Source organism: Manis pentadactyla, chromosome 14 (assembly GCF_030020395.1).
Source record: "Manis pentadactyla isolate mManPen7 chromosome 14, mManPen7.hap1, whole genome shotgun sequence".
NCBI classification, from domain to species: Eukaryota; Metazoa; Chordata; class Mammalia; order Pholidota; family Manidae; genus Manis; species Manis pentadactyla.
The window spans coordinates 61,507,901-61,535,279 of NC_080032.1; the positions used below are offsets into that span (position 1 = coordinate 61,507,901).

Genomic DNA, 27,379 nt, shown 5'->3' on the forward strand with positions numbered 1-27,379 from the left:
TCTAAAGGGACGGCTCTGCATCCCAGTATATCTGTACTTCAGCTTCAAGGACGGTCCCCTGCCCATCACAGTCATAGGCGTTCAGTATTTGCCAAACGAACAGGGGACGGCTCGCACTGACGCTCCTGTCAGCAGCCGAACACCCACGGCCCCTACTCTGAGAACCTGCCGTGTGGCCTGAGGGGGGCGCCGTCCCCGCTGGGCCTCACTGCTCTCACTTATGAAAGAAGGTGTCGGACTAGAAGGGCCTGCAGTCGCCCCGCCCCCCACCCTCCCGGAGAGTCTCTGATTCGCTGATTCTGCAGCTCCGCTGTTATTTTCTAACTCTGGGCTCAGAGCTTTCCAGGAAGATCTGGCCTCATAAACGTTTCAGTTTGGGGGTGGTAGAAGGGCGGCTGGGCTTTCGGGGGGGGTCAGGGTGAGAAATGAAGGCTCAAGGGGCAAATGAAGATCCTGCCAGGATTGCAGAGGGACATCCCGAGGAGCCTGAGGAAGTGGGAGGAGGCCGGGACTGGGTGACTCTCTCCCATGCGGGGAGCGAATTTGGCTCTGCTAATGCTGCCCTTCGATCATCGCTGATTACATGGCCTTTGTTGTGCCCTCTCCAAGTGTTTCTAGCGGGCCGGCCTTCAGAGACGTGGGCTTCCGAGGAAGGTGACGGGAGGCGGGCGGTAGGGCCGGGCAGGGGAGGCCTGGAAGGCTGACCAGTAGATGGAAGTTGAGGGCAAAATATGTGTCCACATCTAAACGCTGTGACTCTGGCCCTGCCCTTAAGGGTCCTGCTCATTAGCCAGGCTGCAGGTTTTCTGTTCTTCCCTCAAGCCCACAAACCGCAGCGAGCTTTGGTTCTTCACGGGCTTGGAGGAAATGGCCAGGTGAGGCGGCTCCCCTGATTTCAGTACTGCCGTCCGGCAGCTGGCCACCTGCCCACAGATGGAGGACGTGCTGCAGGGCCCACTTATCAAGTCTCAAAGAGATGACACTCAGGGATTGGAGGGAATATGACTTAAATTACAGCAGGATAAAATGGGTTAGATCAACCGAAGTAGACCAAGTGTTCCCCATAAATATCTGGGGACAGCTGGAATAGGATCCTGTGACACTCTCCAGGTGGATGTATTATTGGTGATGGAGGAGGGATGGTTCAGGGCTAGCGAATGGCCTCCAGGAAAACTGAACACAAAGGTGCAGGTGGGCCAGGCTGGCTGTGGACTGTCAGGGCAGTGGGCCAGGGGCCAGCACAGCCGCTCACTGACCACCAAGCTGGTGGGTTGCTCCTCCTGGGCTATAGTCTCCTCATCTGTGACAGGAGGGGGCCTGATGAGCAGTCCAGGCTGCATTTGCACACAACAGTCAGTGCAGACCCGTTGGCTGTGCAGGGAGTGAGACCACACCAGGACACCCAGCATTCAAGCTGGTGGTCTTACTTGTCTCCCAGAAGAGTTGAGGAGGGAACCCAGACCTCAGGGGGCCTCCAGCCACTGTTGAGGCTGTAGACTCCCCTTCACTGAGAGAAGGGGAGGAGTATGGAGAGGAGGGGAGATGGGCTGCATGAATGAACACTGCTTTGGGTGGGGGCAGGAGAGGGGAAGGAAGGAAAGAGGGTGGGGTGGGCCCACAGAGAGGAAAATGCAGACTCATCTGCTTGTTTGTGTGTCTTGTGTTTAAGATGCTGACTTCTAGCATATTTTTAAATCCATCAGACATGAAAAGCTGATTTAAATAGACCCACAGTGTGAAGCTGGTAATTTCACTTGCCACAATAGAGGAGCTGGCAGGACGCTGGCAAAGATTCAGCACATCTCCCCACACCAGGGAAGGTGCTGAAGCATGAATCTCCCTGGCAGACTTTTGGGCCAGGTGCTTTCCACTCCCTGACTGTGAGAGTCCTGGCCGAGGGGAGGTGAGGGATGGTGGAAAGAGAAAGATAAACAGAAAGAAGAAAGGGAGGGACACATCAAGGGAGGAAGGGCAGAAGAGGAAGTGGATGAGGCTTAGTGGGAACCTGAACTAGAGAAATGAATGAGCCCACCATTCTCCTGGTCGAGGGAAGCTTCTGGATTTAACCCAGTGTGGATAAAATGAGAATTCCTGTGGCCAGGATTCTCACCTAGCCCTGGTTGACTAGCTCACTGCACACCTGTGGGCAATACATGGCTGTTGACTCTATATAAAGAGCTCCGCCCAGTGCTCTGGGTAGGCGACACTGTGGCAGGGCTGCAAGGCTGCAGGAGAGCAGAGCAGAGGCTGGAGTGGTGGCAGCACTGAGGACAGAGGCCCAGAGGACAGCTGTGAAGACAGAGGGGCCCAGAGGCAGAGACCGGCTTGCTGCCTGCAGACTCGTTCTGAGTGAACATGATTCTAGTGACTGACCTGCCACCTGGAAATAAAGTTGGGTATAACCCATTCACCCCAAGAACATTTTGCTGTCAATTACTTTGGTCACATTAAATCCATAGTGAACTTGCCCGGGGCTGAAACCCATTGGCAGGACACCCAGCCTGACTCCTCATCATGCTTTATAGTACCAACTTGCATGTCAATCTCAGTGAAGAGAATCCTAGACTCTCAAGGCTGGTGGGGCAGAGGTGGGGGCCTTGTAATTCATTGTATCTAGTTTCTCATCAACATTCCTAAGAGCAGAGTGCTCAACATCTGCTTGAACACCTCTAGTGTCAGAGAGCTCACTCCCTGGAGAGCTCTGGGCAGTGCTGGGCATTGCTCACTGGGACACATGTCCTTGGGATATATGGCAACCCCCGTGTTCTGCACTGACTCTTCTAATCTAACGAGTGGAACCGTCAGCCCTTCATCCTTGAACACAGCGTTCAGGCCTCTCTTCCACCCTAATACCCCTGTATTCCTATAGGTTTCTAAGTGTTTCCTCCCCTCAAGTACACTGAAGCTCCAAGAGCCTTAAGTGGGCTTGTCTTCCTTTCCGGCTCCTTATCTCTGGGTATAACCTGAGACAAACAGTGGGCATCTCAGAGCCTCAGTTGTTGAAGAGAATCAATCTGTCATTCATTCATGGAATATAAATGTTTGCAAAAGTGGTTTTTTGGAAAATAAGTATTATGGTCAAAACACATAACATAAAATTTACAATTTTAACCATTTAAAAACGTACAACTCAGTGGCATTAAATACATTCACAATATCATGTGCAACCATCGCTACCTTGGAAACCCAGAACTTTTTCATCATCCCAAAGTGAAAGTGTTTTGTAAAGCACATGTGTAAAGGTGGCTCAATTCAATGTGCTATCTTAAGTCTTGACTGGGTGTGGATAAAGTGAAGTTTCCTACGGCCAGGATTCTCACCTGGCCCTGATTGGCTGGCTCACTACACACGTGTGGGCAATACATTGCTATTGACTCTATATGAAGAACTCCGCCCAGTGTTCTGGGTGACATGGTGGCATGGCTGCATGGATGCACAGCTGTAGAACAGAGACTGGAGTGGCAGTGGTGCTGAGGACAGAGACTGAGACTACTGCAGGGCGGAGAGGCCCAGAGGCAGAGACCGGCTTGCTGCGTGCAGACTCACTCTGAGTTGACAGGATTTTAGTGATTGACCTGCTACTGTGGAAATAAAGTTGGGTATAACCCTTTGACCCCAAGAACGTTCTACTGTCATTTCTTTGGTCACATTGAATCCATAGTGAACTTGCCTGGGGCTGAAACCCATTGGCAAGACAACATTCTTAGACAAAAGTCACCCATTTTGGCACTCCAGGAATACAAGCTTTCCTATTCGGCTAGCCCAGGGAAATGGCAGGTTCTCTTCCCTGAAGCCCCAGCTTCTCCCAATTACCAAAAAGCATGGGATTTTCTTATTGTTTGGTTTTGATCTCTTGCATGGTCCGAGATGATGTCATAACTAACATTTGTCCAGAGCCTTTCAGTTGACTAGACCCTTTCCCCAGAGTTCTCATGTGACCTTCATGCTACTGGGCAGTAGGGCAGATTTGGAAGCTGGGGCTCATAGCGTCAAGCAGGTCCAGGTTTTCCCCAAGTCACACCACTTGTGGGCAGGTTCTCATTTTGAGCAGATCTTTAGAAGCTAGGGAAAGCATGTGGGAGAGGCACAGCCTGTGTAAAGATGGCTGGTTCAACATCAGGAAGGAGAGAACTGGGCGAGGAAGCATCTCTTATGCACAGAGGCACGGAACTTAAGTTAAATTGAGTTGTCAAGTTGTCCGCGGGTAATGGATTGCTACTGGCAGCAACTGGGGAGGTTGCAGGGTGATGAGATGGAAGGCTTTGATGGGCATCACACTGTCAGAAAGGCAATTGAATCACAGCAGCTGGAACGCTTCTTAGTACTTTGTTTTAAAAGCCAGAAGCAGCACCTCATTAGAACCAGCAAGGCAAACCCCACAGGTCTACCAGGGTGTGGGGGGCCAGTTTTCCAGCCCCTGGGACCCAGGGCTTCAGAAGAGTGGCTCACCAAATGGTGGCCTCATTCTTGAGAAATGATGCTCTGCTCTTACTTGCTCCTATCAGGCAAATGTAGTTTGCCAGACACTGTACCAAGTATAAGGTGGCAGAGATGAATGCTTTTGCCTTCAGGAGCTTGGCCCAGTGTGTTTTGCTCATTAGAGCCCCATGGGCAGTGTGTATGAATAAGTACTGCACACCATCACTACAGAATGGCCTGTGGAGCCTATGGACTGGATGCAGGATCACACCCTGACACTTTACCCTTGACCTAGGGCTATACAAGCTCAGTGAATTCCAGTTCACATTACTCAAATGAATTCTGAGGCCCCCTGAGCTCTACGTGTTCCAATCCCTGTTCCCAAGCTAAAAAAAAAAAGAAAAACCCTTTTCTTTGTTAATGTTCTTTGGACATTTTTGCTTAGTAGTGCAGTGTTTTATGGGTAGTATTTATTTTTATAGGTCAGATAGATCCAGTCATAATTCATTATGATAGCACAGGCCTTATGGGCCTAGGAGTCCTCATTTGTTGGGAGAGGAGTCTCCTGGTGACATGACAAGCGCCTGCAAATACCACTTCTGAATCCAAGCCAAAGCCTTGATGAAGCCCTAGCCCTGAGAGAGGGGCAGTTCTTAGACCTGACTCAGTCCTGCCCCAGGATGATAAATGACACAGCCTTGCCAATGCCCCCAGTTTCCACATTCATTTCAGGTCCTCTGCCAGGCACTATATGGTTTCCCAACCCCCATCATTTCTAGCAAGGCTCTTCCTAAGTAGGGCACTTTGATTAATTTGGATCCACTGAATTGTATGAAAGGTGGAGCTATGATGTTCTTTGTTACTGCTACTGCTGGTAATTAACCTGTGTGTTAGTAGAACCATTAAGAGAGTTAGGAAGTGAAGGAGGTTTAGAAAGGTACTATATCTTGTCAACCTCCATCATTCCCATCTCTCACCCTGAAACACACATTCCGGGATAAGAAGGGAGGAAATAGGTAATAAAATAAAATCCTATAGATTTTGATTGAACTTGGTTGTAATTTCTGTAGCCAATTTCTTTTCCCCAGATGATGGGAAGAGAGCTGGCAGTACTACTACAAGGGACAGTCAGCAATAGGCCACTAATGTCTTTGTTTTTGCTTATTTATCTAGTATGCTTTCAATATTTGCAGTAATTAAACTGTTTTTTATAAAAGCTTCTAATTAATAGTCTTCCCCTCCTATCCCTTTTTAATGAGGCTTTGTGGAATGTCTGGATTCTTGGCCGGAGTGTGAATACTGCCTAAGAATTTCTGGCCTCCCTTTACTTCCTCAAGGGTCTGGACACTTCTTTGGTCATCTCTTCTCCAGCAGGACACCCAGAAGCTCAAGGTGGAGAGAAGTGTTCCCAGATTAGAAGGACTTCTGAGTTTCATGTTCCTCTTCCAATCCAGAGAGAGGAAAGATTTTGGGAAGAAGGTTAGGGGTGAGACGATGGAATGAAACCAGAGTCCTGGGTATATTTTTGGAGTGTGAGGAAGGAAGCAGGGGCTGGTAAGCAGAGCTTGATTAGTCACAGGGGAGATGGCAATCAACATGAGGTCTTTGAAACTTTAAAGCAGCCATTCTAAATATGTTCAAAGGCCTAAGGGAAACCATGTCTAAAGAACTAAAGGAAATTATGAGAATAATTTCTCATCAAAAAGAGAATATCAATAAAGAGAAATTATAAAAAGGGACCAAACAGAAATTCTATAGTTGAGAAGTACAATCACGGAAATGAAAAAATTCTCTAGAGGATCCCAACAGCATATTTGAGTAGGCAGAAGAAAGGATAAGTGAACTTGAAGACAGGGCAACTGCGGTTATCCAATATAAGGAACACAGAGAAGAGAAAATGAAAAAAAAAGAAAAGAGCTTTGGAAACGTGTGGGACACCATTCTACATGCCAGCACATGCATAAAAGGAGCTCTAGAAGAAAAGGAAAGAGAGGAAGGGGCAGAAAGAATATTTAAGGAAGCAGTAATCAAAAACTTCCCAAATTTGATGAAATTCATTACTGTGCATATCCAAGAAGCTCCATAAACTCCAAGTAGGATAAACTCAATGAGCTCTGGACTAGACACATCAAAATCAAACTGTTGAGAGCCAAAGAATTTTGAAAGCAGCAAAAGAGAAACAATTAATTACATACAAAGGATCCTCAGTAAGATTAATAGCTGGTTTCTCATCAGAAACCAGGGGGGCCAGTGAGATGGTACATTCAAAGTAGTAAGAGAAAGAGAGGGGGAAAAAACCCTGTCAACCAAATGTTCTATATCTGGCAAAACTATCTTTCAGAACTGAAGGATAAATTGAGGCATTTCCAAATAAAACAGAGACATTTGGTCTCTAGCAGACTTGTAAGAACTACTGCTGAAATGAAAAGACTAGGTAGTAAGTTGAATCAACATGAAGAAATAAAGAGCACTGGTAAAATCAATTACAGAATTAAACATAGAAGATTGTATAAATGTATTTTTTATTTGTAACTCCTTTTTTTCTATCTGATTCAGACAACTGTATAAAGCATAAATCTATGTTGATGGGAACAAAATACATAAAGATATAATTTGTGACTATAAGACCATAAGGGGGGAGGATTTTTGTGTACTATTGAAATTAAGTTGGTATTAATCCAAACTACATTGTTATAAACTGAGATATTAATAGTAACCCCCATACACACACCGCCCCAGGGTTACTACCAAGAAAATAAGTTAAAAAATATGTAGTAAATGAAATAACAAGATAATTAAAATAGTACACTAGAAGATAATTATTTAACATAAAAGAAGGCAGTAATAGAAGAATAGAGGAACAAAAAAGACATGAGATATACAAGAGAAATAACAAAGTGGCAGACATAAATTGTACTTTACCCATTACATTAAATGTAAACAGACTAAGCTTTCCACTTAAAAGGCAGGGATTGGAATAACAGATTTAAATATATGACCCAACTATATGCTGTCTAGAAGAGACTTACTATAAATTCAAAGGCAGTAAATAGCTGGAAAGTAAAAAGATAGAAAAAGATACCATGCAAACAGCAGCCAAAAGAGAGCTGGAGTGGGTATACTAATATCAGACAAAGCAGACTTAAAAAAAAATGTTACTATAGACAAGAATACTTTATAATGATAAAGAGTCAGTTCATAAAGAAGACATAACAATTATAAACATTATTGATATAGAAATAGACTCCCCAAGTACCTGAAGCTAACTGAGGTCTTTAAGCGGAATATGGAAGGCAGCTCTGTTTTAAATATTTGACCCCTATGACCACTAAAGATTCATTCTTTTGGGTTGAAATTTTCCTCCCTTAGAGTTCTTCATTAAAATATAAATATAGCCCTTAAGTCACCATTTGCATTAACACCTTAGCTGAAATTGGTTTAAGATCCTTTAGAGCAATGACTCTTAGTAACTGAGACAAAGGTTTGAATATACAAGTATGGCCTGGAGTGAGCCCAGGGACAGAGCAGGGAAGACTGGGTAGAAATACTAAGAACAGAGAAAGAATACAGGATGGGGAGAAGTAGGAGAAATCTAGGATGTCACCAAGGAACAGAAAAGACCCCAAAGAAACTGTGAAGGGATATAAATGTTAGACAAGAAGCAAAGCAACTAGGGCTTTGATTTGGTGCTAGAACTCTTGGTTTGGCAGCTCAGGGCTGAGGGCAGTAGCAGACCCCTGAAGAAGCACAAGGAGTTCAGAATAAGGAAGCAAGTGTGTGTCCAAGGATGCCATTCCTAGGTAAACACCGAGGAGCTGGCACCAGGTCTTGAGTCCTTGAGAACCACAGGCAGACAGGGAGGCTGTATTGTGAGCTGAAGCCAGACACTGGTAGGACCTTGGTACCAGCTGGAAAAGTGGGAAGTCTGTAAGAACAAAGGAGAACAAGACCAAGAGATAATGCTGAAATGACCTCATATGCCAGGCAAATAGGTTGGGCAACTGGGCACTCAAAGGAGGTAGTGTCTGTGGGGTTGCCCACTTATGCGTAGATGCTTAGTGAGTGTTAGTTCTAAATCTGAAACTGAAGCGATGCCGATAGTCATGGAAGCAACTGGATGTTTATATCAGTAATGCCCCTACTTGTTAGCATCTATTATATATGGGGCACTGTGCTAAGTTCTTCATGTACATTGCCTCATTTAATACTTAAAACTTCCCTGTGAGGTAGACACTGAAATCTCCAGGCTACAGATGAACATGAAACCTGGTTAAGCAACTTGCTTAAGATCATTACAGCAATGTAAATGGGCCGGAACCCAGAAGGGTTTTCTGACAGCACTCTGCCAGGCCCTGGGCCAGGCTGACAGCCACAGGGGTGGCTTTGATCACCATGGTAACTTAAAAGCAACAGGCAAAGAAGGGGAGGCTGAGACCTGGGGACACAGGGATTCTCAGAGTCCCTATAACATCCCAACCTCCATACTTGCTTCAAGTGGGGTTGGAGAAAGGAACAGCAGAGGCCTGCACCCCTGCCTGTACCTTTATAGATTTGTGGGGTTTGCCCTACATGCTGGAAGGCCAGGCACTAAGGTCATCCTGCCCTGCATTAAGTCCTCAATGCACTTTTCCTAAATGGAAAATACCTAGTCCAAGCCGGGCACTAGGCATTTGGGGATAGAGGCATCTGTGGGCTTGGGAAACCCCAGATATAGCCTGCTTACCCCATAAATTCCAATTGCCATCTCTGTTTTTGGACAGAAGCAGGGGAATTGGTTCACTTTCTCCATGGCTGTCCCATCCTTCTACTTGTCCTGCACACACACCACCACACCCTCACACAGCAGCACATGCGCACATGGATATTGGAGAGCTGCTTCTGGGTGAGCCTGCATACCCTGCATTGCACTAATGAGACTACCACCAGGGCTGCCTCTTAGGGGAAGGAGTTTCCTGTGTGTTCCCTTCAAACTGGACAGGGCCAGGCTACGCTGAAAAATGGATATGTCATCATAAGCACTGAGCCGGAAGAGGCCAAAGCATTGGAGAGCCCACCCTTCATTTTACTGATGAGATGGGGGCTCAGGGAGGGAGCTGTCTTGGCCAAGATCACGGGACCCCTCCTGGTACTCAGGGCTGGTTTTTGTTCTGCACCCTTGATGCCCTCCCTGATACCTACAAGCCCTGGATGAGAGAGAGAAGTCTGCACAAAGGGAGCAGGCGCTTGCCTGGTGACTCATGGGGTTCTGACACTTTGGGGAGTCTAGGTGGGAGATGCAGGGAAAACCCTTAGGAACTCTGGCCAGTGGCTTCTTCCAGACTTGGCTGGCTATGTACAGATCTCTTGAATCATCTTCTTGGAGGCCTGTGGACACTTTCTGCCCCCTTCCTTCCTGCATGCGCCATGTACATGTGGACACCACCCACGTTTCTGTGGGGACCTGAATCTGTAGCCCTAGAATGGTAATAGGCAGTGATCTTTATGGTTTTTCATCCAAACTCCCACTCAGGGCAAGGATGCCCTCCCCAGCCCCCCGACAGCCAGTCAGTGATGCTGGCCCCCTGCCAGGGGCTGGGACTCACCACCCCCCAGCTGAAGGGACCAGCCCGGATAGTGCCCCTGATCCCAGGGATGGGTGAGGGGGCCTCCAGAGGGTGCAGAAGCCTGCAGCTATTCTCTGTTCACTTCTCAGACCCCAGCAAAGTGTCCACAGCAGAGCTGCACATTTTTTTTTTTTTTAAATACAGCCTTCTAGAAAAAAGTAAAATAAAATAAGAAGAAGTCAGTAACTATGGACCTGGTGCTGGGCCGCACTGGCTGCACGTTAATCTACGCCGTTAATTGTCATGTATGATTTTTCAGAGCTATTTTGGGAAACATTTGGAACATGGCTGTTACACAGCTACCTTACTTACACCCTCCAGCAGCAGCTGGCTTTTCCCCCTAGTATTCTTCTTAATTCTTAGTCAAAGTAGAAGGAAGCCCCCTCCCTAGCCCCAGGCATGAATTTATCACCCACAGTCTACCTTGCAGCCAGGGATGTGGGTGGGTGGTGGAGAGGAAGGGCTGAGGTTTCTTTGTAAGGCACCATTCCAGAGACCCCAAGGGGGCAAATACCGTGGGCACAGTGGCTGCTGAGAGGCTGGGCCCTGAAGCGTGGGAAGGAGCAGGACCCCTGGGGACAGGGCGTGGAACTGAACTAGGGCACCCTGATTTGCTTCTCACAACCCCATGTGGGCGCCCCAAGGTCCATGAAGCGTATGCCAAGAGCATTCCATCGTTGTCCAGAGGAAGGCCAAAGGAAGGCCACCCTCCCTGGCATTGCCCAAGTTGTGTCTTTGGCCCACAGGAAGCGGCAAGCCCACCCTGAACATTGCCAAGGCAACTGCTGCACTGAGGCTCCCAAGGGCGAGGGGAGGAGAAGGGAGCGGGAGAAGGCATGTGGTGGCTTTTCCTGAAAAGCCCACCTGTTTCTTTCCCCCAGGAAACCAAGCTGGGAATAGAAAAGGAATGGGCATGTGGGGCCCAGAGCGAGAATGGGGGGAAGACTCCCAAGGGTCCGGGTACAGCTTCCCCGAGTGTTTCCCCTTCCTCTCAGGGTAAGGCAGCCCACTGGTGAGGACGGAGGTCTGGGCCATGGCAGGAGCAGGCACCCTGGAGCCCGCATGCAGGACCCGGGAAGGCCCTGTGGCCTCGGGCCTGGGCGCAGCAGTCCCAGGCCAGCTCCTCTCAGCCGCAGCAGGATTTCTTCTTGGCAGCACAGCGAACCTGTATGGTGTCCTCCCTCACTGTGTCTTCATGCTCCTTGAGGACCCTGGGAGAAGGGAAGGTACAGTGTCAGAAGTGGGGAGCTACTAGGCCCTTGGATTACAGGCCATCGGGTAACGGAGTAGCAGGCAACCTCATCAGAGCCCCAGAGAGAGTATCAGAGTCTCCCCTGGGGAGTACAGTGCATGATTATAATTTGTAAAGACATAGTTTTGTTAATATGGATCCTTCAGGACACCTCTTCCAGGAAGCCTCTCTTGATTCTATAGGTGGTGTTCCTGCCCCTTGATGACACTCTGACTTCCTCTGTGAGAACCACACTGCCTGGTGTCCTGGAGTACTGCTTCCTAGGCTGGCTCCCTGAGCTGAGAAAGCTGCTCGCAGACAGAGGCTGTATAATTTGTCTCTGTGTCACTGCAGCCTATCACAGTACCCAGCACGCAGTGAGGCTCAAAAAATATACTTACTGGTTGTGGAGTCTATGGAAGAGCTGCCCCATGTGACCACAGCTCCAGATTAAATACAGGAGGTGAAGGATTAGCAATAGCGGTATTTTATCCCTGCTTTATACTCAAAGTACTTCCACCTTAAGCATCTCTTTTGATTCTCACATGTGAGCTGGCACGGAGGTGTGACTGATGTTCTTGTGTCAGGGGCAAAGCTCAGAGAGGTAGCATAACTTACCCTGGCAGAAAAAAGCTTAGACCTCCACGTGGATTTCTACAACCTCTCTGATGCATAGAAGGGGCTGTTCCGGGTTCTTAATTACTCAAAAAAAGTTTTTTTTTAATGCCTCATAATGTGTGCTGAGCACAAAATGGGCTCTATTAAATACTTGTTGGGTGGATGGGTGGATGGATGGACGATTGGATGGATAGATGCGCAGATGGCTGGGGGGATGGATGGGGGCATGGATGGGAGGTGGGTGGATGGAATGAAATGAATGCCTAGATGAATGAATGAATGAATGCCCAAGTATTGAAAATGGAGCCCTGTGTGGCTTTGTTTTCCTCATTTTGGTGTAGGCAGAGGTTTCCAGAGCCAGTCTTGCCACAGGACCAGTGCGGTAAGCGCGGTCACTTTGGGTGTATCTGACTCCCCAAACAGCCTCTCATTTCCCCAGCTTCTCCTCCCCCACCTCAGGAACCTGTATTATGACCATTCTTGCTCCCAGCTGGCTGCCCACTGATCCCTGCTAAGGTAGGAGCCAGTGTTGGGGGACCTAGATGTGCCCTTTCCCAGAAGCATTTGCATTTAAAAAGAGGATCCCTGGGAGGAAGGCAGCCTTGAGACTCAGCAGGAGACTTCAGCAGGGTGACAGGCAGGGAGGCTTTCTTTTCCTCATTACTGTTTCAGATGGCTGTCCCTGAGCCCTGGGACCCACACAAGGGCCTAGGCGTCCAGCTCCCTTACTCAGAGGGCTCAGCAGACAGAAGCATAGGCCCAGAGGGGCACTCAGGCAGAGGTGACAGCACTCTTCCCATGGGACCCGGCACGCCAGGGCCACCCTCTGCTGGGTGGCCTCTCTTTACCTGGCTAGGTGGAGCAGGGACTCCTTGGTGTTCTGACCAGAACAGGCACTGCATTCATAGAAGATAAGATTGTTCTCCTGGAATCATAAAGCAGAGTAAAAGGAGAGTATTGGAGACTAGAGGGAACCGTGGGGTGGGTAGGGGGGGAGGACGCCCTGAATGCATCTACCCACGTCCCTCACTGCCTCCTGCAGCCCCCTTTGATTGCCCAGCTGCCTCCCCACTCTGTGCCGGGTTGATTTCTGACTCCTGGGACTCTCCAACTGATGCATCTCCCAGGTGAGCCATAACAATTGTTAAACAACAGAACAGTGTGCTGCCTCATTGCTTTACACTTGTGCACACCACTCCCACGTTTGCATGTGCTCATTTCCTTTCCATACCAGCCTGTGATGTGGCAAAGACACAAAGGCAGCGTGGCTCGGGGGCCACATTCCTCCTGCCTCACAAGCCAGGATACCAGGCTGGAGAAGGCCTAAGAGGGGCACCTGACCAGGGCACGTGTTCAATGCATGGCAGGGCTCCTGGCAGGCAGGACACTTTCCCAGCGCTCTGGCATCCTGAGAGCCTTGGGGCAGACGTCATGGGCACTCCTAGCGGAATCCTCCCTCCCAGCTGCCGGGCTGGCAGCACTGGGGCCACAGGACAGCTGCTCATCACTTCACAGGGCAGAGGATGTGCTGCGTGCATGGTGGGGCCTGCGGCCAAGGCCCTTCATATTCCATTCATAATTCCCATGAGTAGATTTTCTGTTTCCTTATGACAATGGTAACGGCATCCAGCCATGGAGGTGGATTCTCTCTGGGGACACGGGCAGGTGAGAGGACACCTCCTCTGTGGCTGCAATGAGGAGGCCCTATCAACACTGGGTCCCCATTGAGCTTTCTGATCCACACCCCGTGGGCCAGTTCCACCCTTGGTCCTGTTCACCAGGCCCACGCACACCCCTCTCCAACCCTGACTCTGGTCAGTCCATGGTGGGTGTGGGGAGGATGACGCAGGGGAGACTTGGTTTGCCCTCTGGCTCCAAGTCCTGCCCCCCACTGAGAAGTTATAATATGAATGAATCGCTTAACTTCTTTGAACCTTGTCCTTTTTTCACTGACCAAATAAAGAAAAAAAAGAAAGTGGGATGACAAAAACACAGGCCTGCTGTACCTTGATCAAAGCCTTGGGCCCAGATATATTTTGGAACCTAGAAATTTTGAGTTTCAGAAAGATAAAACATGTATGTAGTGGACATTTTATAATACCCCCAGTGCGTCTGGGACAGCACCCTGCAATCACACATATTAATGTTTCTTCAGCGAAACATTTGCATATTCATTCAAAGTGAGGTTTTGACCTTAAATAGCCTCATGTCACCTCTGGTCAGATTTTTCCACCAGATGAAATGCAGAAACCTTTCTGTTCTCGGGGCTCTTTGGATTTTGGAGTTGAGGAAGAAGGACTGTGGGCATGTAGCTGCCGGGTGACCCTCCTCAGGACATCTGCCGGCCATTCTTCCTGCTTTCTCCTTGAATCTTACTGTCTGTGACCATTTTCCCAGCCTCTGTTAAGAACAAGCACCCTAAGAACTGTGAAATTCCAGGGCTAAAAGTCCCCCTCCCAGACTCACATTTCCCTGCAGACCGCTCCCAGGCAGCAGAAGCAGCGAGTGCACTGTTGGCTCTGCGGCCTGATTTCCATCAAGCCTTAGCACATCGTGTCTTATTATCAAGCCAGAGGACTGCTCCTTATTTCAATGGTAGGTTTTCCAGTGCATGCCCTGAATTTATCTTGAGTTCACAGCTTTGAGGCTCAGTTTTGATAGAATGGATGAACTAACAGCTGTCCAAAGAACACGCTGCCTTACAGGTAGTGAGTGTTCATCCCCGAAGGTGATCAAGTGGAAACACAGATGATGGGATTCAAGTATCAGATGGGACAGGGAAATAAGTAACCTCTTACAGTCTAAGAATTTATTATTCTGAGTTCCAGGGACGAGAGTTTGGGACAATTCCCCACAGCCTGGTCATCCCTAGTCAGCCCCATCCTGCAGTCCGTGGCTTTCCATGGCAAGTCCCAAGGGCACTGGAGCTGGTCTGATCCCACAGGATGGGGCCTGGACTTGCTTCCTCCCAGGGGGCTTCCAGAGAAGGCCTCCACCAAGTCTCCCGGGTACGTGTCCAGTGCCCTCAGGATCCCACCCTGTCCAGAGACGGAAATGCTCTTTACCTTGGCAAGCTGCTCGCCGAGGCCCTGGGGAACTTCCCGCTCTTTTTCGTTGTCAACTTTATTGCCCAGCAGAAGAACAGGAATGCAGTCTCCCACGGCTTCCTGCAGAACAGATAATTCCACAACTGAGAGAAGCATCCATAAGGAGAGAACCCAGAAGGGTGGCCTTAAAATGCTGGCTGGAAAAATACAGTCTGGCTGGTGAATGCCCTGCTGCCACAACGGGCAGAGCAATAACAGAACCATCCCGCAAGCTGAGAGGGAGAGCCGCCTGCTCTGAGAGCCTCAGCTGACAAGGACTCTGCAAGGGGCCTGAGGCCTGCCTCTGGGTGCCCCCCAGCCCCTGTCTGTGCAGACATCCCCCTTCACTACCCTCCCTGGGTGCTGGATGGAGCACACAGCCCTCAGCCATGCTGGGAGTGGGTAGCAGAATGAGGGAACAGTTGACATCAATGACTATGTGTCCTTTTCCAGGGCTTACAGTACCCCAGGGGGCCTGCCCAAATAACCAGACTTAGTCTAAATGACTAGAATGAACCAAAGGAATTAATATAATGTGGTTTAGAGCTGTTTTAGGGCTGCTTTGACTATAAGTGGCATCTCCAGGGATCTCATATTGGGCACACAAGCTCCCCAAGGGCTGGGTCTACATCAGATCCATGGTATGGGGTCCACCGTGCACAATAAACGGCTGTTGTGTACCCAACTGGAGGCCACTGCATGGGGCACCGCAGATCCTGCCACTGGGTGCTCTGGCCCTGACCGAAGCCCTGCACAGAGAACAACCTGTGGTCACAGCAGCTGCACTTCTCAGGCCGGAAGTAACAGGTTTGTTCAGTGGGCCCACCCTAGGTAGTCCTCCACAGCTGCACCATATCAGCCAGGGGTCCTGTACCCTGGGGTCTGCTCCCTGGGCTGTCCCCCTTAGGAAATGGGTGTACAATATGCGCCTTTCATCAGGGCGAACTAGGGCCCCAGCACAGAGCTATTGAGCGAGCAAATATGGTAATATTCACATTTTAGCAGGTTGTTATTTTTACTTTGTGAGATATGTAATTAGGGGCTTTTAATCATAATTTGGTAACGAATAGTTACTCATTGTAGCTAAATGTTTTACTAAATAAAGAGGGTTGTGGGGTAACAGACGCTAACAAGCACTTACAGTTTTGCCAACAGTTCAGCTACTTTTCCATACCATTTCAAGTAAATGTCCAAAGTCCATCTGATGGGTACACCTATTTCAAGTTTAAATCTAATTACATTTGAAATTGAGCCTCAGTGGTCCCTTAATCTACATGTTCACATTTATAATAAATCAGTAGAGAAAAATGTTCTCATTTAGCACATGAGACCATTCGGCTCAGAGAATCTGAAAGAACATTCTAGAACAAAGTCACTGGGTTATGAGGATCCTTTAGTATAGGGGTCCATGATTCTCTAGTGTTTTCCTCTAAATTCTGATTTCCAATAAACTCTGCTATTTAGTGTCTTATTAACCAGAGGTCCCTGAAAGCAGTATTTCCACAAACTCACAGTAAGATGTAATTAACGTTGATAATGATGACTCAAAGGTATCACAAGATCTTACGGTTGTCTTCTGACCCTACAGAAATAGATTAAATTACGTGCACTGTAGCTGATGTGTTAGGTGGATTGTACTATATTCTGATCATTAGCAAGTGAGTGACCCACTGATGGCATATAGAGAGCGCTATGGCTCCCTGTGGCCGCAGAGGGTCGGTCAGTGGGAATACCCCATTCTCTGACTGTGCTGCGCCACGAAACGTGTGTGATGAGTTTCTTACAGAAAAGGAAGAAAAGAGGAGGAAGCATGGAAATGGGCCAAAAGGCTTGCTGTTTGGAGCGCATGAGAGATATTTGTAGATTTATGTGTGAGGAATGACTAAGGCTTGTGGGATTTCTTGATATGGAAACTCTCTGAAAATATCAGATCTGAAATCCCAGGGCAGAAATCAAACCTGGATTCTGGTATCTTTGGAATGGGTGATGGATTGGGCCTCCTCACCTGCAAAGGGCCTCATCACGTTACAGGTTGTGATGACCAAACAGGATGAGGTAGGAGATAGTCATAAGCCCAGCATCTGAGCCCTGTGCAATGCAAACAGCAGTGCTGCTTCCTGGGAAAAGGAAGGGCAGTCTCTTTTTTAAAGCAATTCCTGGATATTAAAATAAACAAGCTTAGAAGGAGCAGGAAAAAAAGCCAAGCCTTTAGCTGGAGCCATGGTTTCTGCTTTGTGCATGGTTCTCCTCTTACATGAACACTCTGGACCATGTGCTTCCCCTCCATGGGGCCTGGCCTGCCTCTGATAAAGGAGGATTAGGCCTATGTGCAAAGATATGGCAAAAGTAAATGAGAACACCGTCAAGGCTAGAAAACGTGCTGTCCGTCACGGCAGCCTGTCATCCATCCCCGGGCCCCAGTCAATATCTGATGCCGGGCCATGGAGAGGGGTTGGTGGGGGGATTGGGTGTCTCACGGTCCTCTTGACTTGCACCTCAAGTCTTGAGCTGTCTGCCTAAACTTTATACCTTTACACATTCTTGATTAGGTTTTCAGCCTGTACACTGCTTGGCACAAAGATGTTCATAATTATCCACTAGATGCAGCGATACTTCCTTTTAAGAGTCCAAAGCACACCTCATTCGGCCAATAAGCCTAAGGTCTACCCATTCTCTGCTCACATTTCTAGAGATCTTGGTAAATCCCCCTGGGCAGGCCTGGGCAGAGGAAGGCACTGAAGCTTCTTAGCCAGCCCAGTCTCTTTTTGGGGGTCCTAGGCTCTGTCCTGGCTCTGCTGCCCTCTCTGTGGGACTCTGTTCTCTGAGCTATGACATAGGCCTCTGAAAGCAGTTTCTGTCCTCTGACTCTTTGACCCAGAAGCCTCTTTATACCTTTGATCTTTTTAGTTGCCTTTCTCTGAACCTGAGCTTGTTGGAAGACAGACTTGTTGAAATTCAGAAGATTACCCACCTCTGACTTTAAATAACATGAGCTGTCAGCTTGGAGGAAAGGACTGGCATTCAGCTTGGAAAGTGCAGCTGCCAGGTTTGGTTGGTGTTTTGTGTGTGTGTGTGTGTGTGTGTGTGTGTGTGTGTGTGTGTGTGTGTTTTAATATCTATTTGCTGGGAGGCAAGAAAAAGCACTTAGCCGGGATCGCTGCTATTTCTCTGGAGCCAGAACAAAAAATTTCTCAGCACATTAAAGTATGCTGTTATGCTAAGAAAAAAATGACTGCAAAATTATATCTTGGGGGTTTCCATATTTATCTACCCCCTGGACTATGAATCAAAACAAGATTTATTTGTGTAGTCGTTTTAAACTGCCAGCACTTCAAGCTCAGCTTGGAACGTGGGGGGAAAAAATCAAACTGCTATTTTTTGCTCTGTACTGAACATCATCACCGATGACAAAATCACAGAGTGAGAATCAGCCAGCAGTCCACGGGGGAAGAGGAGAGGGGGCCCATCCCCTTTGAGCTGAAGACCTGTCCTGCTTTGAGACAGATGTAAGAAGGTCTGAAAAGGAAGTGAACACTTATTTTTCAGAAGCAGATTTCCACCTGGGCCATGAGTTGAGAGGGAAGCATGAGGCAGTGGTAAAGCCCTGGGTTCAAGTTCTGGCTGCGCCATCCGATGTGCTCTGGTGCCTTTGGACAAGTTACTTCCTCCCTCTGGGCCTCAGAACTTCTTGTCTATAAAACCATAGGCTGCATTAGATTAATCTCCATGGTGTTTTTTTCCAGTTTCAAGACACTGGGGTTGATGGCTTAATGATGCCAGTCATATTCTGCTTCCTTGATTGGTAGGGCTAGCAACAGTGCCATCAGGAAGCAAAAAGATCTCAGTGAGAGGTTCACATACCAGGACCAGCCATCTGGACTTGGAGGAAACACTGGCCCCTTCAAGCTGGTACCAAATCCTATATTCTCTACCTGATACAGTTCCCAAGGTCTTCAGATGCCCAGTTTGTGCCACGGTCTAAATATGGGGCCCTTAGGGCAGAACCAGTTTCTTCTTGAGATTGGACTGGTTAAATCAGGCCCACCCAGAGAGATTAGAGGAGGCAGGGGAAGGCTGGGAGGGCTGAGTTGTCAGGAATGATCCCCCAGGTTCTTCTCACCCACCCACGTACTCTTGCTGTATCCTGGCCCCCCTGAAAGTCCAATGCCCTAGCTGGTAGAATGTGGGGTCTTGGAGGTCCTTCCAGAGCCTCTGGTCCACTCTGTCATTGGTGACTGGCCAGAGTTTCATGGTCAGGAGATGGCTGAGCAGGGACTGTAAGACCATCCTTTGCAGGGAACTCCATATCTCCCCCAAGCATTTGTTCATGCCTCACGTAACTTCTTCCAAGAGTAAGCCTTTGCCACGTATAATCTGTGGCACTTTAAGCCCTTTCTTCTTGCACCACTTTCAGGTTCAGGGGGAAGGGGCATTGGGAACAGATGGCCAGCATTCACTTAATAATAAGGCTTCAGAACCCGAAGCCTGTTATTACAGCTCCCCCTCCACCCTCCCTTCTCCAGGCGAGGGAGTTGGCAAAGTGCTTAGAGCTCTATGGAAAAATAAGGTGCTCCACAAATATCAAGCACTTATTATTTTCAGCTCCCCTCTGATCAAATTAGGTGTCAAGTTTTAATCTGTCACCTGACACCTCTGATTGCTGGTTGCCAAGGCAGAATGACTTAGCTTCGGAAGAGTCTTGAGAACTGCATTCAAGATGCCGCTGTTCCACCTGCCACACACACCCTGCCATCTGACACAGCTCTGCCCTTGCTCACAAAACCTGGGCCACTCATCTGGATCCGTCACACCAGGAATGCCTCCGGGGAGCAGGACACGTGGGATGTACTCGGCAAATTCTTGCTGAAGGAGCTCAGACATCTTTGAAAATGACTTGGAACCTTGCCTCTCAAAGTGTGGTCCCTGGACCAGCAGCACCAGCCTCAACTGAGAACTCATTAGACATGCAGAGTCCCAGGCCCCAGCCCAGACCTGCCAAATCAGATTCTGTATTTCAACAAGATCCCCAGGAGCTTTCTGTGCATCGATTTGGAGAAGCACTTGTTTAGGGCTGGGAACCATGGCAGCTGAGAATCAAACCCAACTGGGGAACTCGTGCTTTTTTATTTATTTACTTTTAACTGTCTAGGCCCTGAATTTCTCTATTTGGGAGCACAGGCCCTGGCATCTGTTGTGTCTGTTTGTAAGCTCCAAAGGTAATTCTGATTCATCCAGGCTTGGAATCGTCATTTGGAGTTTACCTGTACCTTCTGCTAAAATTTTAAAGAAGGAAAACTCAAACTACAAATGGTACAGAAAAGCCTCAAGCCCACATAGATTGTTCCTTGGGGACTCTTGCTGGGTGCCCGGTGACATGCTTTGCAGCCTGTCCAGGGCTTGGCAGTTTTCAAGGCAGTAACTGAACTCGTGTTCAAGCTGTGATGATGGCCCTCTGCTATTTCTTTACCAGCAAGTCCAACCTGACATTCCACCTCTCTTGCTAGATTCCCAGGCTCTCTGCGAAACAGGAGCCTTAGAAACTATGCCCCCTAATAATGGCAGAGAGCACGGTTCTGTAAATTTGTCTCCACCCATTCCTGTTAATCCCAGACTATTGGAAAGGCCTCTGCCAGGCACTCCTATATATAAAAATTTAGATATTGAGGAAAATCAAATTTCGTGGTTGGGAAAAGAATGGGTGACTTTGAAGAAATCTGTACCTCAATTTCTACCTTTGAGAGTGAGATGGTGTATTAGATCAGTGACTTTCAAAGGGAAACCCTAGAAAATACAGTAGTTCACACAATTATCCCTGGACCTCCGATACACAAAGCCAAGAGGAGTGACCCTGACTGAGACGGGGCCGAGGGGAGAGCGGGGGTCCCAGAACTGTGACCATCGGGCCTGCCCCGCCCTTCCCAGGCCCTGGGGAACGTCAGGCTGATTCCAAGGCTTGGAGGAAGGATGCTTGAAAACCACTGCCGTAGATAATCTCTGAGGTCTCTCCTGGTGCTTAACTTCTGTGGGGAAGATAAATCTGGCATTGTCAAAATAAATCATGTCATAAATTCCAAAGTTTAAATAGGAGTCACTTCAGATTACCCATACCGTTTGCTTCCACTATTAGCTCTGTGTAGAGCCAATCAGTACATTTGAAAAGGTACATTTTCTCTATTGCAGACATTGTAGGCACCATAATTTTGAGAAATAATTCATATTAAGCAAATTTCTGAGAAACCCTTGAGTCTGGCTTCCACTCTCTTTTCTTATTTTTCTTGGTAATGAGAAGGATGTGGATGCACAGCAGAGAAGGGAGGGGCCCAGCCAGTCCAAACTGTGGGAGAAACAGACTTTGGTGGGAGGAACTATGGATCTTAGGGCCAAGAGGGTGCACAAAGCAAAGAGCTCCAGCACTCGACCTGCACGGTAATGCAGCCACCACCCACGCACCCTGCACCTGTTGAGCCCTAGTTCTGTGGGGCCCCATGCCAAGCACGTGGTCACAATGACAAATGGGTTTCAGTTCTCAGGATGCACAGAGGGCTTCAGGGATCCGGGCTGGGATCCGTGGCCTTTACAGCCGTGTAGCAGCGTGGCGGTGTGACAAGTGGGTAAGCAGGCTTTGCACAGGCTTATGGGCTTGAGGACAGGGCTGAACACAAGATCCACGGGGACAGGAGCCTGGTCTCTCATCCACTGATATAATTCCCAGACTCTAGAACAGTGCCTGGCAGTGTTTTGAACAAATAAATGAACGAAGCATGGATCCTGCTGGTGGTAGGAGTTGGGCCATTCTATTTGACTGTTTTGAGAATGAATCAGCTGAGGCTGGGGACAAAAAAATAAGTCCCTCTTCCACACTGCCCTTGGCCTTGAGAGGTTTGCATGAGTGGTAGAGGAAGAATGTGCAGATAGGCAGGGAGTAAAGAGCCCGACAGAGCAACACATCCCGAGTATATGTCAGGAAAGGGGAGTCTCACAGGTAATCTGGGATTCAAAGAGAGCACTTTGCTCCTGGGCCCCACCTAGGGTGGTTTTGGGGGAGCCCGGGCCCTCATGTTGTAGCTCAATCTCCCTTCATGTGAAGGGTTAGGCCTGAGGCCCCTCAGCACTGTGCTTCTGGGGTGGATGCCACCGGGCCTCTGGAGCTTGAGCGGAGCAGGGGGTGTGGGGAGAAGAGGGGGTTGGGACTCAGCCAAAACTCTGATTTCTCTGTTAAATCCCCCATGACCCTCCACTCTGTGCCCCCTCCCCCAGTCCTACCCATTCACTCCTGGCACTTATTGTCAGCATGATGGCACAAACATTGGTGTAATCGGTATTTTTCACGACCCCCTCAATGGGGGCAGGGACTTGTGTCTGTCTTGTTCACTTTTGAATCCCCAGTGATTAGCCTGGTCCTGGGCACTGGGCTGGACAGGCGTATGCACATGTGAATTGGTTTGATCCCTGAGAAAGTGCAGAGGGCTGGGAGGAAGGAGGGCACAGACCCAGGGGAGGCAGGAGTCAAGGCTGGGGCTCCGGGAAGGTCACCAGCTCACCTCCAGGCTGCTCAGCCAGTGCCGCACCGACAGGAAGGACTGCTTGGCGGTGAGGTCATACATAACGATGACGCCGTCAGCCTTCCTGAAGAACTGCTGGGTGATGCAGCGATACCTGCCACCAAGGGCCACGGTCAAGGGTCAGGGGCCCCCACGCTAGTGGGAGTGGGGGAGGCAGGGTCATGTCAGGGGTGGCTCCTCACCTCTCCTGCCCGGCCGTGTCCCACAGCTGCAGGGCCACCCGAGAGCCGTCCACACACACTGACTTCACGCGGTAATCAATGCCTGCAAGGTGCAAACGGGCCTGTCACTTCGAAATCAGAAGACGATGCCCCCAGTATGTCTGGAATCACATCAGGCCAAGGGTGACAGCCCTTCCTGTACAGTTCCTGGAGGCGATGTGGGGAAATGGACAGAGCTCTGGACAGGGAGGCAGGGGACTTGAGTTCTAATCCTGTCTCTGCCACTTAGCTTGGGATCTTGATCAAACCACTTACTTAACCTCTCTGAACTGCAGGCTCCTTACTGTGCCAGCATCCATACCCTCTCAGGGATACTCCAATAAGGTGCAGATGTGCTCACATATGGAAGCCATACCCCAGTGCAAAGATAATTGTTATTCATGAATTACTCCTTCATTGCAAAGGTGGAGAAGAGAAGACTGCCTTCAAAATTCTTTATCCTTCCCTCCTTCCCTCTCCACCCCTTTTCTTTCTCCCTAAAATCCTTTTCAAAGTTCCCTAATAAAATTCCAATATCCTTGGGGAGATGGACCATGCTCCATACTTCCATCAGCTGAGGCAAAGGTGAGTGAAGAGCAGGTGTGTGTGTCTGGGGGGAGAGGAGGCAGTTAGAGGGAGGGACCACAAGAGAAGAAGAAAAGGGGTGGAGGAGGGAATCCAGGTCAATGGTCCCCCTTGAAGTGGGTTCAGAGTGCCTGATTCCAGCCACTGGGCCATTGGAAATCATCTCCTGGAGGCTGGAGTCAGGGGCTCCTCTCTGTGGAGAGAGGGGACAAAGTCAGAGAAATGACCGACAGCTGCTCTCAGAGATGAGGACCTTAGTGCAGGTTCTCTGATAGCACATTCCTCTCTCCTACTTCATGGAAGGATGTTCACAAATGCTTAACGATGTTCAGTCTTTCGCTCTTAAGATATCAGCTCTCGGAACCAGAGGGCATCCCAGCCACCTTGAAAAAAGCTTAGCCTCTGAGTCCTTAACCTGGGCGGCTCAAGGAGGGGGAGCAACAGTGTGGACAGACAGAGACAGAGGAGACAAAACAGACAACAAAGAGGCAGTAAGTGGAAAAGGTCATCTCAGCTATTGTCTCTAGGCAAAGACTGGTGCATTAAGGGCCCAGGAGTGGCAGCAGGCAGGAGGGCCATCCACTCCTAGAATGTCAGGACCAGCAGGGACTCTACAGGCCCTGTGCTTCACAGCTGCAGGCCAGAGAGAGGAGTGCAGTTGTCTGGGTGGAGAGAGAGTCATTTGTCTCACTGGCAGAGTGCTTGATATTTCTAGTTTTCATATGCTATCTCAGTGAGCGCCTCCTGTGACATCCCTGTGAGATCTATTATCTGCATGCACACACACATGCACATATATGCACATGCACACACAAGCATGTGCACATATCCATGCACACTCTTGTGCACATATATGCACACCAATGGCACACATGTACATGCACATATATATGCATACTCGTGCCTATATACGCATGTGCACATACCTATGCACATAGATGACACACAATCATGCATGTACGTGCACACAGCTATACACATGTGCAAATACATGCATACACACATGTATGTGCACACACATGCACACCGATGTGCACATGTGGGCCCCTGCCCCCAACACGACTGACAGGTGAGGAAGCGGGAGTCCAGACAGTGAGCCTTGCCCAAGTGGATCAGCAGCTGCAGAACTGCAAGCCCAGCTCTGAGGCTCATTCTTCCTTTTATGGCTGTGCCCTGGGCACCTGGACACTTGGCAGCTTTATTTCACCTAGAAAATCCAGGGCTAAGTGCCCCCATCAAAACAGATCACAACTGGCTAGGAGCTGAATCCAAGGGAGAGTTCTCATCTAAGCTAAAAGTAGAAGGGCTTCCCCAGGCTGTGCTCTGGGAGACTGAGGGTCTGCCTGCTTTCTGATACCAACTCAGGAAAAAGCCAACCAGGGTCACTGATCTGCAGGGCCTGATCTGAAACCAGCCCTTGGGACTGAAGCCCCCAAGGACAGAGCTCTTTACTTGATGGAAAGACAGGCAGGCAGAGAGGCAGGTGGTGCAGCCTGGGGCAGCTGAGTCTCGGTGCTTTCTTAGTCCCACTCAACCTCACTGGCTAATTATTTGGCTGGAGGACAGGGCACTTGTCTTGCAGGGAGCGAGGTGGACCAAGTAGCGCTGGAAAAGCAGGTTCTGAGCCATGGGGAGCTTGGTGAGTCTTTTCCTGGTATATGATGTTCTTTCTGCAGCCTGGACAGACAGGCCCGTCAGATAGGCCCACAGGGGTGGGGTGGTGGGGGTGGTAGGCCACACAAGGAATCCGAGTCCGACAGAAGAGGCAACAGTAACATGGCACCAGAGGGCCTGGACAACTGTGATTTCTAAGACCACTGGTAGTTCTAACATTCCAGGGGCCAGATACACCATGCTTTGTGCTCCTGTCTCAGCTCTGCCTTTGGCCTGCATGTGATCTGGATGGCAGTGCTTCATCTCACCATGGTGGGACTTCACTCTCCTCATCTGTAAACTGAGGTGTAATGGATGGTGGGTGGGGGGTGAGTCGGGTGTTTACAGTCTTTAAGTTCAGCTGTAGCACTCAGAGACCATGGGGAGGTGACCCCCAGTGTGTCTCCTGAATGACGGCAGGAGACCCCATCACCACTGCACAAAAGTGGTGCAACTACTGTCTCAAAGCCCAGCCATCTCTCCACTGTTTTTTCCAGGCACCACTTCTGCTTTTCTTCCCCAGTAGGATCTCTACCATCTGCATTGACAGCCTGCTAATCTCAAGATTCTTCAATTTCAGACACAGTCTCTTAGGAAACACAACCACTTTGGTGCCACGACAACTTGAATCCACATTCCAGACTGAACTCCAAAAGTCGTGTCTTCCTGAATAAAGCTGGGGGCTCAGGGGCCAGCTGCCCCCACCGCGGATAACCAGGGACATAGCCAACAGTGCTTCGAAGGCCGTTCAGTGAAGGGCATTCCTGACTGTGCTGTGGGGTGGTGACCATTAGAACTGGGCTGATGGACTCCAGAAAGGGGATGCTCATCTTTCTGGACAAGACAGGCACCAGCAGTCATTTAGAGCAGGAGGAATGTGGGAGTGCAGAGTGCCTGCATGGTGTCATGTAGGAAAACTCTCGGGATTTCTCTTAGAGATGGGGAGTGGGGTAGAAACTGGACTGGTGGCCAGGAGGGGGCTCAGTACATTCTTTTGGGAAAAGCTTGTGGAAGAAACTCCAGGGGTTGTGGCCTGTGATCTAAAGCAGGGGACTGACAACCAACGTGGACAGTGGAAACAGTGCAGGATTTGGAGTCCTGAGTTCTAGGGAGCTTCTGCCTCTAATTGTCAGTCTCTTTATTTTACAAAATGAGCTCCAAAGTTCTACAAAAACCATCATTTGACATCCTCAGGACACCCACAGGGCCCAAGCACCCAGTTTTGGAAGGAATGGACTGGTCCTAAAGTGGGGCAGGCAGGGCGCCCCACATCACATGCTATATGGTAGAACTTACATCATGCACAGGCCAAGAGTCAAGTACAAATCATGTTCTCCTGTGGGAGTGGGAGGCCAGGAAGTCCCCTTGATGATGGAGGTAAGCTCTAAGACACTGCCGAGTCCCTGTCAACACTGGCTGATGCCACTGGTGATGACCCTGAGGCTGCCTTGGCCCTAGAGGACCAGGACTCTGGCCTCCTCTGAATCTTTAAAGGGAGCATCTTTCAGGTGGCTGGTGTGACATCTGCTTACTGACGCGCGCCAGAGCAAGGCACGTTGCATGGCAGGGAGACTAATTTGAGCTGCTGCTCCAGCATGTTCTGTGCGGTGTGATGAAGGGCATTCCTGATTTGGAACCTTTGATATTTTTCCCTTCCTAAATTGTAGGTGTTTCCATAATTGGCCTCCTGGGAAGTGCAAATTAGTCTGATTTTCTCTTTTTCAGAGCCCTTCCATCTCAGGGGCACAAGCTGGAAATGTAAATGGACCCTGATTCCCTGATTTCAGCAATGGGAGAGGCACGCTGTGTATAGCTCTGGGAGATTCCTTTGAGGCCCAAGGCCTTGGCACCCATCCCACTGCCCCCCGGGGGCCTGTGTGAGCCGACCCCACTAAATGCCCTTCAGGGATGGCGAGCCCAGTGCCCATGGACGTTGCTGCCAGTGTCACCATGCGCGGGGCACTTGGCTCACCCCCAGGCTGGACTCCACTGGGCGTGGTCCACAGGCCCTTCTCCTCTTAGGGTCCTGATTCTTCATCTTGGGATGTTCCCAGTCTGGGCGGAGTGGGGCAGAAGGGAGGGGAGGAGAATGTTCCAGATGTGATAACAGCGAGACAAAGGTTCAGCAGGCAGTAAGAATGGGAACCTGAGACCCATGGGAGAGGCCCATCTGTGGGAGAAAAGTTAGAAGGAAGGAAAAGCCAGTCAGAATAAAAGGAAGAAGATGCAGAAAGTGTGTGTAGAGCCAGTTTTTCAGGCAACCAAGAACCAGAGATAAGCTGGACAGAGAACCAGGCTTGGAAGCAAACCTGGGTGCCCCAGTTCAAATCCCTCATTCTTCAGATGAGGAAAAACTGAAGCCCAAGGTGGGGACAGGTCCTTCCGAGGCCACATAGCTGGCCAGTGGCAGGGCCAAGATGAA

At 49.3% G+C, this 27,379-nt stretch overlaps 1 protein-coding gene across 3 annotated transcripts in view; it reads right to left on the bottom strand.

Annotated features, from left to right (window-relative positions):
- Positions 1–6,945: 6,945 nt before the first annotated feature.
- CRACR2A (calcium release activated channel regulator 2A) overlaps positions 6,946–27,379 on the bottom strand; it is a 120,492-nt gene continuing 100,058 nt past the window's right edge. For 2 of the 3 annotated variants that reach the window (XM_036908400.2, XM_057491511.1), the window contains exons 14-18: positions 22,702–22,783; positions 22,499–22,613; positions 14,937–15,038; positions 12,720–12,796; positions 6,946–11,233 (exon numbers count right to left, since the gene is read on the bottom strand). In XM_036908400.2, coding sequence (XP_036764295.2) covers positions 11,149–11,233; positions 12,720–12,796; positions 14,937–15,038; positions 22,499–22,613; positions 22,702–22,783 — 461 coding nt within the window. In that variant the 3' untranslated portion in view covers positions 6,946–11,148. The remainder of the gene's footprint in view (positions 11,234–12,719; positions 12,797–14,936; positions 15,039–22,498; positions 22,614–22,701; positions 22,784–27,379) is intronic. The other variant, XM_057491513.1, reaches the window with a different exon arrangement.